Raw genomic sequence first — 13,554 nt, forward strand, 5'->3', positions numbered from 1 at the left:
GGCATGCCTGTGCTGCCTCTCCTCTTCCACTGCACTGGCTGGGCTCATGGAGCCTCAGACTCCTGTAAAATGGGAATCACACTATCTGCTTTGAAGCATTGCTGCAATAAACTAGAGTGTGTATGTGGAAATGTATCAAAAAGTAACAGCTGCTGGTCAACACACAAATATCTTAGACATACACAGGCTCCCTGAAGATGCCAAGACTAAATTATTCAGAAGAGATTGATCCATTTGGGGGTTGTATGGGCCAAACGTTGGCTCCCAGGGTGGTTCTGGCATATTCTAAGGATGCCTTGCTACAGCAGTCAGGGCGTGCTTGAGGAGTACAAACTTATTTTAATATTAGTCTGGGAAAAACATCATTAGGCAAATTGCTGCAGCAGGAGGGGGAAAAGACAGAAAACTGCATGATATACTCTGATGTCAAGTATAAATGTTTTTATTTTCCCATGCTCTTCTCCCCTCCATTCACACAGATATTTGAGAGCTCACAGTATGCAGCAACATCATAAAACCCTCGAAAGCAAAATGCCCTTGGAGTTATACAGCAAGATCAGATACTGAGCTTCTCAGTAAGAACTAAGCTCATTTGCCAGAGAAATAAAGACTCTTGAACTTTGTAGATCCTATCACTTGACTCCCATCCTTGGAGTCAACTGGGGGACACCCCAGATTCCAAAGGCTGAGCCATCTACATATGGCCTAGAAGCACACCTGGCCCCCACCAAGGATCCTGATACCTTCTCAGGTGGAGATTGTGCTGTACGCAGGGCATGTAGGTGTTGCAATGCGCTCAGGTGGCAACTCTGGCCAGGCTTGAGCAGAAGAGGGATCTGGCTGCCCGGAACCTCTGCCTCCCATCTCTTCTTATTGTCAAGACCATTGAGGGTAAAGACCAAAAAGAAAAAGATCATCTATTTAGGGCCTTCATCTTGCTTCCTAGAATACTGGCCCCACAGGATCCCCTAACAGAAACCCAGGTTGCTGGGGCTCAGTGCTCTGCCCAACAGGAGCCAAGAGTAAAGGATGGAGCTCAGTGACCTCAGAGTCCCTAGATTCAGGAGCTGCCAGCCATTTCTTCCTTCCTTCCTTCCTTCCTTTCATACCTATCCAGTAAACACTGAAGGTTTAGGATGATTACATTTTTCATATCAAAAATACAAAAATCTGTAGTCTGACAAGGGGTTACCTACACTTTGACGTTCATCCCACTGAGTTGACAGTTCAGGTTAGAGATTAGGAGACCTGAAGCGCGCTTGAGAACTACCTAGGAGGTGAGATGAGAGGTGAGGACAGGGCAGGATGATCTGGGGTACTGGACGGAGATGTCATTACCGGAGGGAGTTCAGAGTAGAGGAGGAGGGACATGTTTGAGTACACTGAATGCAGTTTGTGATGCTATTTTTTTGGCGGGGAGGAGCAGTCTGTGAGACCCAGGTGGATAGCTACAGTAATGAGTGAGAAATATACTCCTGGAATTGAGGGGCGAGGCTGGGGTGGGTCACAGATGAGTCATGGGTGAGATTATCCAGGGGGAGGGAGACAGAAGAGAGAGAAGAAGAAGAAAAAGAAATACCCCATTTGATTCAAATGTATGATATGTCAAGATCATTGTACTGTCATGTGTAACTAATAAAAATTAAAAATAAAATAAATAAATAAATAGAAAATTATATAGGGGAAAAGAAAAAGGAATCAACCAAAATGATAAGGAGGCATGAGGGACTCCAGGAGAAAATGGTGACTTGGATGCTAAGAACAGAGAGTTTTTAAAAGCAGGACGGACATATCAACAGGGACAAATACCAAACCCAGACTCCTCAGCTGGGCTGTCAAGTAGCAGGGCATAGGTGGTAAAGGGAGCAAAACATTTTTCTTATTTTGGTTCTAGAGATGTCTCCTCAGAAAGAGAGATTATACCCTGATGTGGGGAAAAAGGAAAGTATCCCATAATCAACTCTTAAGGATCTATGTTCATGGAAAAGCCCAGATAACTTTAGATTGTTGGAAATTCACAAATTATTTCTGGTTATCTTTACATTCAGAGACACACTTGCCATCACTTATGATTTGGGAGGCTTTGTCAATAATTCTTAACTAGAAATTATATTATGTAATAACATATGCAGGAAACGGGCCATGACATGGGACCCCATTAATACATAAAATGTTTATGCTTTTGTGCATCAGTTTAAAATTAAGTAATTAAAAATAATTCTTCACAAGGCATTTCACTTTGAGTTAATGATTTCTACTTTTGCACAGGGGATTGATTGCCACCAGATGCTCACGTTTTGGTGACGACTGCTCATCAGTCAGGTGAGTTCATAGATAGAGAACTGAGAGAGAAATTCTATATTCTTAGAAATGATAAACAAAATTAAGCACATTTTTCATTCCAAGATAACCATCAATTAGAGAAAATTCACAAAATAATAAATACCCAGTACTTGGCTTTAAGTCTCGTAGCACCATCACACTGGAGACGGCCTCTCCGTGTAGTTTTTGATCTAGGCTCTCGGGGTGGACTCCACCCATCTACACTTCAACATTAGCGATTCCTGCGGAGACCTCTTTGGGTCAGATATAGCAAAGTTCATCTTGGACTCACTCTCACCAGGATCACCAGTAGATCCAGGAACATTCTCTCTCGAGCTGACTTTTTGGTACTCTCTAAGCATAGTGCCTCTCACACAGAATGTACTCGATAAATATTTGTTGAATAAATGCATAAACTGTCAGTTCTGTTCAGTGTAAGCTGTTCATTCCAGCGCTCATATTTTGCTCAGTTTGGCCCTGTTATAAATCAGATCTGAGCAGCCATGTGGCATACTGGGGCCTCCAAGGGGAGGCCAGAGGAGGGAGGAATCCAGGCCACGCTGGGGAACTGTACCAGAACCAATGGGAGATATATCTATATTTATATCTATATCTATGTGTATATCATATCACATCATATCTATCTATCTACCTATCTATCTATCTATCTATCTATCTATCTATCTACCTACCTAGCTGACATGTTGGGGGAGCTGCTAAGTCCAAAAGGTGAATATATCTGAATGGGCACGATGTCCATGTTATTGCCTTGGGTCAGAATTTTTTCTCCAGGAAACCTGAGTTCTTTGCCTTTCACTGACTTCAACTTACGGGATGAGGCCACTCACAGTATTGAAGGATTACCTTCTTTACTTAAAGTCAGTTCATTGTCGACATTAATTACACTGCAAAATACTTTCACAGCGATGCCTACTTGACACATAAAACTTAATATCCCAGGAACTAATACAGTCATAGGTCTGTGGTGGTAGTAAACAATTGGCCAACAATTCAACGGAGGATGACCAGAGGGTTGGTGACTTGGGGTATAGTTCTGGCCAGAGTTGATATTCAGGATAATGGTGTTCTGCATTCAGAGAAGCGAAGCCACAGTCGTTGCAAAGTGAAACACTCAGGGGCAGGTGTCTTTGGCTACCTGGTTCCTGGGCGGGGGGTGGGGGTGTCTTTGGGTCACCGGGAGAGCTCTTTCCTCAGTGTTAATTAAGAAATCAAGGCCGGAGCCTACTTGCAGCTACAGCAGGGTGGTCTTGAAAAAGGCTGTGCATCTCCATGTCTTTTGGATGTTCCCTCAGGGCCAAGTGTAGGGAGGAGGAACCTCAAAACAAGATGCTGGTTGGAAAATTGCAGGAGGACAGGGGGACAGTGACCGGAGCACTGTCCTGGAGCTGGGAGGCCTCACCCCAGCCTTGCCCTGGGTCAGCTGCAAGTGACGCTCCAGCTTCCTTATCTGCGAGTCAGGGATTATGGTACCTGCCTCCCTCTTCAGAGAACGGCTCTGAGAACCAAATGAAGAAGGATGTGCAAAACATGAGGGTGGCAGGCTGGGGTCACAGAGAGAGCACGGGCTGGAGTCACTCTGTCCTTGGGTTTGTACCCTACCCTTTGCCTTATTAGCATGTGGCCTTGTCCTGGTTTTTAAACTAATCCCATCTCAGTTTTCTCATTTCTAAAATAAGAACAACACAACTGTGCACATTTCCTGGGACCGTCAAAACGAAGTACCCTAACTGACTGGCTTAAAATAACAGAAATCTTTCACTTCAAAGTTCTAGAGGCCAGAAGGCCAAAGCCAAGGCATCATTAGAGCCAGGCTCCCCATGCAGGCTCTAGGGGAGGAATCTTCTGGTGGTTTCTGGCAATCCTGGGTGCTCCTTGGCTTATAGACACACCACTCCCATCTCTGTCTTTGAATTCTCCCCTATGTGTCTGTGTCCAAATTTTCCTCATCTTATAAGAACACCCTTCATTGGATTAGGGCCCATGGAAATCCAGTATGATCTTAACTTGATAACATTTGCAAAGACTCTATTTCCAAATAAGGTCACATTCACAGGTCCTGGAGCTAAGACTTCACCATGCATTTCAAGGGGAGACAATTCAACCCATAACCACAACCCATGTCACAAGCACCTGGTAGACTCTTCGGGACATAGAAGGTACTCCACAAATGGGAACTATCATCAGTAAGAGGACAAGAGGAGGACATTGGCTGGGAGGGGTCCAAATGTACCTTACTGCACAGAAACAAACATCAATAACAGCCTGACTGTGAAATCTTTGCCTTTCTTTCTGTCTTAGCCTGTGGAGTTTGAGATTTCAATGGCATCACTTCCTCCAGATGATCTGGTCATCTTTCCCAGGTCAGGTGGTAACCATGAAGGACACTGAGGCCCAGCACAGAACATCACTCATCTGAACAGTGGGCCTGTTACCTAGGGTCCATGACAGGAGATGACCCTCCTAGAGAAACCTGGGAACAGCTCCCGATGCCTCAACAGCTGCAGCGTAGGGTTCCAGCTGAGGGTGCAAATGTCCTCTTTCTCTAGGGCTGGGGTCACTTCAGCAGGCATGCAGTCCTTTCCTGTTGGGCAGCCTCTTGGTGCCAGGCTATGTACAGAAATATGCATGGCAACTGAAGTATGGACACCAAAACTGACTAGAGAGCTGGGGAAATCCATGTAGCTGCAAGCCAGTGTGGATGAAAAGAGGAGAGAAAGGCTCTTCTGGTCCAGTTTGGTAAACTAGATAAAGACAGGTATTTTCTGTGAGCACAACAATTGCCCACTTGATAGAAATGACCCAGCCAGTCACGATGGATATCAGGGATCATGTCCGTCCTTGGCTACTTATTGGTGTGTTCTCACACACTCATTTTGATGCTCACTTTAGCTAACCTAGCCAGAGAAATCTTTTTGTGTGGGCATGGGGGAGGGGGTATGGTGCAGAAGACAAGGTAAAAATGACATTAGATATTTGCTCTGTATGCATCAATATGAATAATCAGAAGAGGAAGAAGTCTGTATTCCCTAACCAGACACAATGCTCAGAGTGAACACAAGTGGATCTGGGAATCGAAGGAATCTTTGAGAAGGTGGGGGGTGACTTATCTAGGCTTCAGGCCCTGCCCCCGGGAGAAAGAAGTGTGACTGACAGAGATAGTCACCGACAGACTATGCACCAAGTGCTACCAGATTACTCTTTTGGTCATCCCTATTCATGAGCCATTTTTACTGGAAAGCTCACAAGTGTGACTTTTCCATCCCTCCTGGTTGCAAGTTCTCACAGCTGATGGAGGAAAAAATAGCCCAGCACATTTGCATTTAAGTCTCAAAATCTAAATATTTCCGTGAGTCACTCATTATTACCATATAACTCAGTGTTTGCATGCAAATAACTTTAATGACATAAATGCTTATAAAATAAGTCTCTTACCATATGAACTCGGTAAAGAATGCTAATTCCCAGCGTCATGAATGGCTTAGAGAAATCAATCACCTTCTCACGTTCGGCTGTGATGGTGAGGCCTGCCACAGCCAGATCTGCTTTCTGAAAGGAACAGAGAGATCCCATCAGCGGGGTAGCCACGTGAGGTGAGGTGGGGCACAGGGCCTGTGACTAGAGGCTGTCCCTGAGGAGAGGTTATTCGGTCTGGCTTCCTGGCTTGGGGAGAAGCCAGCGTAGCCCAGATCCGAACAATCACCCTGGAAAGGACAGGATGTTGAAGCCGTGGCTTGTGTTCATTCCTGGTTAGAGCCCTCTAAACACACAGGTGATTTAGAAGCAGGAGGATCATTGCTAGATTGTTCTGCCCTGAGGAGGGGCTCAGGAGGGGAGAACTGGCAGTAGGCTCTGGAGTTCTCTGCACTGAATAATTTTTATTCCCCTTATTCACTTGTCCAGTCTACACAACTTCTCGGAGTGCCTTTGGCAGGTGAGATACTTCAACAGGGAGAGTCACAGTGAGAGGTAAAAATGCCAGGAACACAGGCATCTGAAACAGTCTAATGCAACCCCGCTCATTTCACAGAAAAAAAGGGATGTCAACAAATTGGGCACGGGGCCCAAAGTCACAAAGCCCACCCTTGCCAGAGATGGGGCTGATTCAGGCCTCCTGATCACTGACCAATTACATTGTTGTCCAGATAGAAATTCAGGTGTCACTGGCAGGACCAAAAGAAGAGTCTCTGGTCTTTTTGATGCAAAAGAACCAAAATCTGTTCTGAAGAGCTTTTCCTTCCTTTCTCTTTGCCTCCTAATTGTACCTCGAGTGTTCATTTCTGATGGGATCTGGCCCAAATGAGGGCCCACTGGAAAAGGAGATGCTGTAGGTTTCCTTTCCATCCCATTGAAAGCAAGCTCATTCCCTATTGGTCTGTTCTTGGATACCTGGACTGAGCTAGCACTCAGTTCTAGTCCAGGTCTGCCCTAACTAACCACTCAACCAACCAAGGCTAGTCTCTTTGCTTCTCCAGGCTTCCTTAACCTCATCCACAAACCATGAAATGTTAAAAGTGCTAGACCTGTCCAACATTTCTCCAGCATGGTTCTCAAAATGCAGTCAGTCCATGGGGCCACCTGCATCAGAATCACCTGGTGAGCCAATCAATGTGAATTCCAGAGTCTTTTTCACACCCTGGATCTGACTCTATTGGGAAATTACAGGACTCGTATTAACAAGTTGCTCAGGTGACTTATACTGATATTTAAGAAGCATGTTTATAAACCTAGGCACTATCTTTCAGACAAGCCTCTGGCAATTTACATTTCAGTTTTTTGATCAGTCCATGCAAAAGATGAACAAAGAAATGAGGAAAAGTAAAATGTCAAACAATCTACAGAAAAGCCAATCAGTTCTGAATGAGCCCACATGAACACACACACACACACACACACACACACACATACACACACGATCCTTGCTAACCCATTGCAAAAAATGTAGAAAGGGAATAGCTCCCAAGGGAATTGCGATGTATGCCCAGGAAGGATAAATCCATGGGTGAAGGTCAGTTTCTTCTGCATCTAAACACCCGTCCTCCACCCTCATACATGTTCCAAACCCTGACCCGGCAAAGGTTAACAAACATCTAGAGTCAAGGCATCCTTAAAAGAAACTAGAGTGCAGATGAATGAGATCTTTAATAAAGAATGGAAACTGAGTGACACATTCTGTATTTCTCCAAGAGAATGTTGATTACTCCTATCAAATGAATCAACCCTTGGATTAGAGAGTGGAGTTTAATTAGAAGATTGCTAGTGCCTTCATCTGGGGGACTCTTTAGAGGGCTTCTTGGGTCTTTCAGAACCTCAGCCTCTCCATGACTGTGGCCCTGACAAATGTAGTTTGTGACATGGGCACAGAGCAGCAGAAACCAACTAAGAAGGCCAGCAGGTGCGGCATCCGTCCAAGCGGTCAGGTTTGCTGGAAACTGACAGCCCCACCCTGCCTGGAAATGGGGGAGGTAACAAGTTCAAAGCTTTGGACTGAAGAACAGATTAAGGAAACTAAACCTGCTAAAATGGACAAAGGGTAATCATAGCACCCAGTCTTTTCTCTGGTTATTTTTCTTAAATTTAAATCAATTAGCCAAAGTAAACAATGCTATCCTCAAATTTTTTTCCCCATATTTAGCTTTCCTCCAAAAAGGGCAAACTTTGGATTAAAAGCTGGAAACCATTTCACAAGTTTACAGAAGTTGGCCAACAATGACATTATGCTAAACAATTCCATATGTCCATATGGGGAGGAAGCTGGAAATGGAGCACATCCCACTGCCAGACCTCTTCCTAAATACATGCAGAATGACCGCATATCCAGCTGAGCCTGTGCCCCAAGCCCGAGAGGGCATTTCATTCTAGTCACAAACAGACACTTCCCCAAACTGGGCCAAGCAGAGAAACCACTTCCTGCCCACATTGCTGACTCGGCCCCATCCCCACTTCTCTTTTCTTTGTCCCCAGTTCAGGGTAAGTTGGGGACAGAGAAGGCATAGAAGGAGGAGAGAAAGGGCAGCAGCAAGCTACAAGAAGCCATGGAGGTTTGGTGATGCTTGTTTCTTATGTTTAACTGACTCGCTATGGAACGGTAATGATCTAGCTTGGCTTCGGTGCACCCCGGGGTATCAGACCAATCACACGGGACTGGATTATTCCAAGAGGCGTGAATTCGTTTATTTTCACCTTAGTTAAAAAGACATTATACTATAAAGCAGCCTTCAGATGAGAAGATAATGTGCCATGAAACCAAACTAACAAGGAAGGGGCTGGGGTGTGAGAATGCCAGGAACCGCTGAGTGGAGGCGGAGGGCAGGGCGGCCACAAGGGCAGCACATCCAAGGCCTTCTGCTCCTCCGGCCTCTCCTGGGCCAGGGGTGGGGGGGCTTGACCTCCAGTGGAAAGAGCAGTGGACAGGAAAGACAAGTGGCTCTTGTCTCCACTGGGTTTCAACCTCATTGTGACCTTGGGCAAGTTATTCCTCTGTCTGGAGTAGTCTCCTCAACTATAAAATGAAAGGGTTCAACTAGAGAGCTCACCAGCTCTTGTCCAGCTATAAAGCCCTGTGCTTGGTCTGCCCAGCTGGAGGAAGTATAGCTTGGTTTAATCAGCCCCTGCTCTGAGGAGAAGATGACGGCGGTCAGGTCAGCAGAATCGAATGGTGGGGAGCAGATGAGGGGACCAAACTTGGGGAGAGGAGCAGCGGACCCAAGGCAGAGATGTTTTATTTTAGAGGTGTTTCATTTTATTTATTTAGGGACATTTTACTTTATTTATTTTAGGATTCTGTTTTTAGGGGAGGAAATCTGGAAAGATCGGGAGGGTGCAAACGATCTGAGGAGTGCAGGCCTGAAACTGAATCTCAGGGGACTGTGAAATCAGAAGAGACCAGGACAGCAGGAGCCAGAGACCTAGGGTCTGTCGGAAGCAGAGAAGGACCAGAGCAGGGCAGTGGCCGAGAGCTCTCCACGTGTCATAGGTCCTGGTCACTTGCACAGGGGCAGATACAGACATTGACTGAGCATAGAGGCCTTTCTCCTCTCCCCATTTTTGAGGAAAGTGTTCCTGGAAGAGCTTTGTGTGCTGCCTCTGAGCCAGCCCCACTTTTATCTCCTGGGTGTCTGTGGCGTTGATAAGAGAAGGATAGGCAGGAGCCAGCCTAGGCCACTTCCAAAACACACGCTCCCTTGCCTCATGGGGTTCAATGGGGGTCACACAACCACTGCCATTGCTGTCACAGCCCAAGACTTCTCCGGGGAGGGTGGGGCTGTCTTCACTGCAGGGCCCTGGTCTTTGTCACTTCAGCCTGCTGCTCCCACCCGGGCTTCCCAGAGAACAAGTCAGAGGTGTTCTGATGGCAGCAGCAGATCCCGGGCCACCTGAAGCAGACAAAGCCTGCCCTCTCATCCTTGCTTCTTTATTTAGACAGCTGCTGCCCCCTTTTGGGCAAAATCCTCTCCCTGGTGCCTGGCAGGGTCTCCACCCTCACACCCACATGGAGGAGGCAATGGGCAGGAGGCTGCCATTGCCACTCACATGTCCATGAGCAACGCCTCTGCATTCTCAGGGACTCATCTTTTTCAGCTGTAAATGGGTGCAGTGCCTCCCTATTGATATGATGTGAGGGTCAACGGAGACGATGGGGGTGGAAGAGCCTTAGAGGCTGCAGAAATTGCAGAGTGCTGCCACATCCAGAGGATGAGCGTGGGGCAGACTCATTTGGGCTCTGTCACTTACTAGATGTGTCTTTCAGCCTCTATCCACTCATCTATAAAGTGGGATAATAATAGTCCCCAACCCTAGAGCTTCACAGGGACAGTGCCTGTGAGTGCTGACAGGCCTGGTTCCAAAAGTATTTGCTGCAGGATGGCAATGGTGATAGGGCACTGGTGCACTGGACAATGATGGTTATCTCAACAAGGGCCTCTGGGGAGATCTTAGCCCATGATGAGTTGTAGGTGTGTCTGGAGGTGGGCAAGCTTGTTCTCTGTGCGATGCTGACTGTGCACCAGTACCCGCTCCCCTACCATCACTCAATCTTTGGTAGTGTTTTTGCTTTTTTGCAGTACAGGAGATTGAACCCAGGAGTGCTCTACTACTGAGCTACATCCCAGGTCCTCTCCATTTTGAGACAGGGTCTTGCTAAGTTGCCCAGGCTGGCCAGGAACTTGCCATCCTCTTGCCTCAGCCTCCCGAGTAGCTGGGGCTACAGGCGTGCCCCCACCACATCCAGCCCTCTGCTGTTGTTTCCCAGGTGCCCTGGAGCATGAACACAGCTGTGTCAATAACACAGCTTCCCTGTGGTATTGTCTGGCTTTAAAGACCGACATGAAGACCTTCCCGGGCCTCACACCACCCCATGCTTTGGAAATTTCTAGGGGAAAAAAAAAATAATAAAGTCCGGCTTGAAAACACAGTCTTTCTCTACAGCCTATTCCTCACTATATGGTTCTCTTCAGGGAGAGTGGATTAAATGACCTGCTCAAGCTCTTCATGATTCTCTCTCAGACACACTGTGCCCTCTCTGATCAGCTTTTAGATCTTTTCTCTCACTATTTTTTTTTTACTGCCCCCTCTCTCTTGCCTCCAGCCTCTGCCCTGGCCACCCCATCCGGGCCAGCAGCTTTCGACTCCTTTACAAGCCATGGCATCCACAGACCCTGTTTCCGCTGCTGCTCGGGCCCCATGGAGCCTCCCACTCTGTGCTGTCATTTAGTTAACTCTGTAATTGTGTTACTTAACTCTGGAAAGCTTCAGGAGGTTACAGTTGGAATGAGAATACACTACACAGAATAAGGTTGTACTGAGCACTCCTGGAAGCCTTCATTCCAAGGTAATTGCCTCTGGAGAGCCCCTGTATACTGAAAGAACTTACAGATTCCCAAGCAAGGCCTGGCCCAGGGCTGTGAAAACAGGGCTGGCATTATCCGCAGACACCCAGACAGGAAGGAGCTTTGAGTCCAGCAAGCATGGCTTTCCTGGGAGGGAGAAGGCACACTGGGCTCTGGTGGAGCATTTGGAGTGAGGGTGATAGAGAATTGTTGAACTGATGGGAACCTCCAGGAAGCATCGATCGTGTCATGGAGTCTGCCCTCGCATGTGAGATCTCTATATTGGCAGTGGCTGCCTGCAGGGCCCACTGCCCACTCTCTGCTATCCCTCATACTTATCTACAGTTCTATTTTCTTCATGTGAAAATCCAACCATCAACTCCATCTACCCATCGAGGTCCATGTAGAGTTTGCCTTCTCCAAAAAAGGTTTCCCTATCATCTTCCTAGGAACGAGCCCTGCCACTTCTTGGTGGCTAGAGGGGATAAGCCGTGGCCTGTACCACCCCTGTGGCATGAGGTGTCAGCTGCCTTGTGTTAGAACAGGGAATCTAGGCTCATTCTCCAACTCTGCCACTTACAAGTTGTATGACCTTAAATTCTCTGTGCCTCAGTTTCTTCCCCAATTAAGTGGGGACAATATTCCTATCCTCATGAAGCCTCAATGGGAATTGAATACAAAGTCTAAGCTCAGCACAGAGTAACTCTCAATAAATATTAGCTCTTACAATTATTGCTATTGTTGACATTTGGTGCATATTTTATCTCCCCATTAGAGTATACATTTCTTTTTAATTATTATTTGGTTTTTAGTTGTAGATGGACACCATATCTTTATTTTTAGGTAGTCCTGAGGATTGAACCCAGTGACTCACACATGCAAGGCAAGTGCTCTACCACTGATCTACAGCCTCCACCCAATTTTCTTGAAGCACGGACTGAGTCTTTTAAAAACTCAACACAAAGAGCTGAGGCCCAGAGAAGTTGGTAACTTGCTCAAGTGCACACAGCTAGGATGTGGAGAAAGATGACTTCAGACCCACAGGAACAGACTGGGCCCTTTGCTCTCTTATTGCTGCACTAATCAAGGTGATGTTCCCCAAGTGAGCTCACAATAAGTCCCCAAGGAACAACCACTGTAGAATAAGGAGTGGAACCCCCTAAACAAAGCCTGCTCTGAGCCCCATCTTGATGGCTGCAGAAACAGGCCCATGTCTGACAAGTGGCTGCATGGTATGCAGGGGGCACTTTTGTCAGGAAGCTGCAATGCTGGAACCAGATTCTCGTCCCGTTCAGGACATGGTCAGCACCAAGTCCTCATCCTCCAGTGAAGCCCTGGATTCCCCACTAGGGTGCGCCCGTCTCCCCTTGCCCTGTCCACAGCTCAGTTCCCTCTAATACCTTGGACAGCGCTAGGCAGGCTGCCCAAAGCCCCACACTCCTGCACTCCGGTGAAAGGTGGCTGTCAGCAGAGGGGTGTTAATTACACTCTAGGAAGAAAGGGAGATGACAGCCTCAGCCTGAGCCAGAGGCCAGCAGAAGGACCAGCTTCCACGGAGCTGCTTCCAACTTCTCCCCAGCCCTGTTCCTTTTTTGCTGCCCAGTTGAGCAGATGCATCGCAGCTCATTTGAAATTAGATGATCTGCTCACTTCTTGTCTTTTGATCGATTTATCTGCTGTGAGCCTGTCTCTCTTCCCTTCCCACCCCTACCTATGAAGATACTCAGGGAGCTTGGTGTGACTCACGGGGGTCACTGAGCTGTGAGGCAGTGGGATCTGCAGGAGCTGGGGAAGCTCACTCCCACTCCTGGCTCCGCATGCATTGGCAGGAGCCGTCATGTAGACTTCATAATAACATGCCTCGGGAGTGTGCACATCTGCCCTCCTGCCACATGAGTCAGCCTGTCTGCCCACTCTGCCCACCGTGGGTGGGGCCAAGGAGAAACTCATAGGGTCACACAGGGCCTGTAAAAATGTTTGATGTCCTTGTCTACAGGGGAGAGAGGATGACAGCCCCACCACTCTCCCTGCTTTCAGAACCAGGATATGGGGACAAGGATAAGAGAATAGCAAATGGCATGCATTTCGTCACCTGTGCCAACACACACACGCACACCATACAGTTAACCCAGACTGCACCCCCGCAAACTCCCAAAGAAGGCCTACTTCCTGTGCAGAGCAGGGCCCGATCAGCGTCTCTGCAACCACTGTGAGCTCAGGTTTGTAGGATTTATCCATGCTCCCTGGGCTGAGCCTCTCCTTGGTGATGCTCCAGGAGGCAGAAGCACAGAGGAGCATTAGCATTCCTGGGGAAGTGGCAATGTCATTCATAGGTCCACGTGCACCCTGGTGCTATTTCTTGAGGTGACAGACTATTCTCAGGGTT

At 47.3% G+C, this 13,554-nt stretch overlaps 1 protein-coding gene across 2 annotated transcripts in view; it reads right to left on the reverse strand.

Moving 5' to 3' along the window:
• The window catches only part of Grik4 (glutamate ionotropic receptor kainate type subunit 4), a 408,987-nt gene that overhangs the window by 32,815 nt on the left and 362,618 nt on the right, over nt 1-13,554 (reverse strand). For both annotated transcript variants that reach the window (XM_046438798.2, XM_058577098.1), the window contains one exon: nt 5,776-5,889. In XM_046438798.2, coding sequence (XP_046294754.2) covers nt 5,776-5,889 — 114 coding nt within the window. The remainder of the gene's footprint in view (nt 1-5,775; nt 5,890-13,554) is intronic.

This window comes from Marmota monax, unplaced genomic scaffold (assembly GCF_021218885.2).
Source record: "Marmota monax isolate L192 unplaced genomic scaffold, Marmota_monax_Labrador192_F-V1.1 WCK01_AAM20220418_F8-fsc00081, whole genome shotgun sequence".
Lineage (NCBI taxonomy): Eukaryota > Metazoa > Chordata > Mammalia > Rodentia > Sciuridae > Marmota > Marmota monax.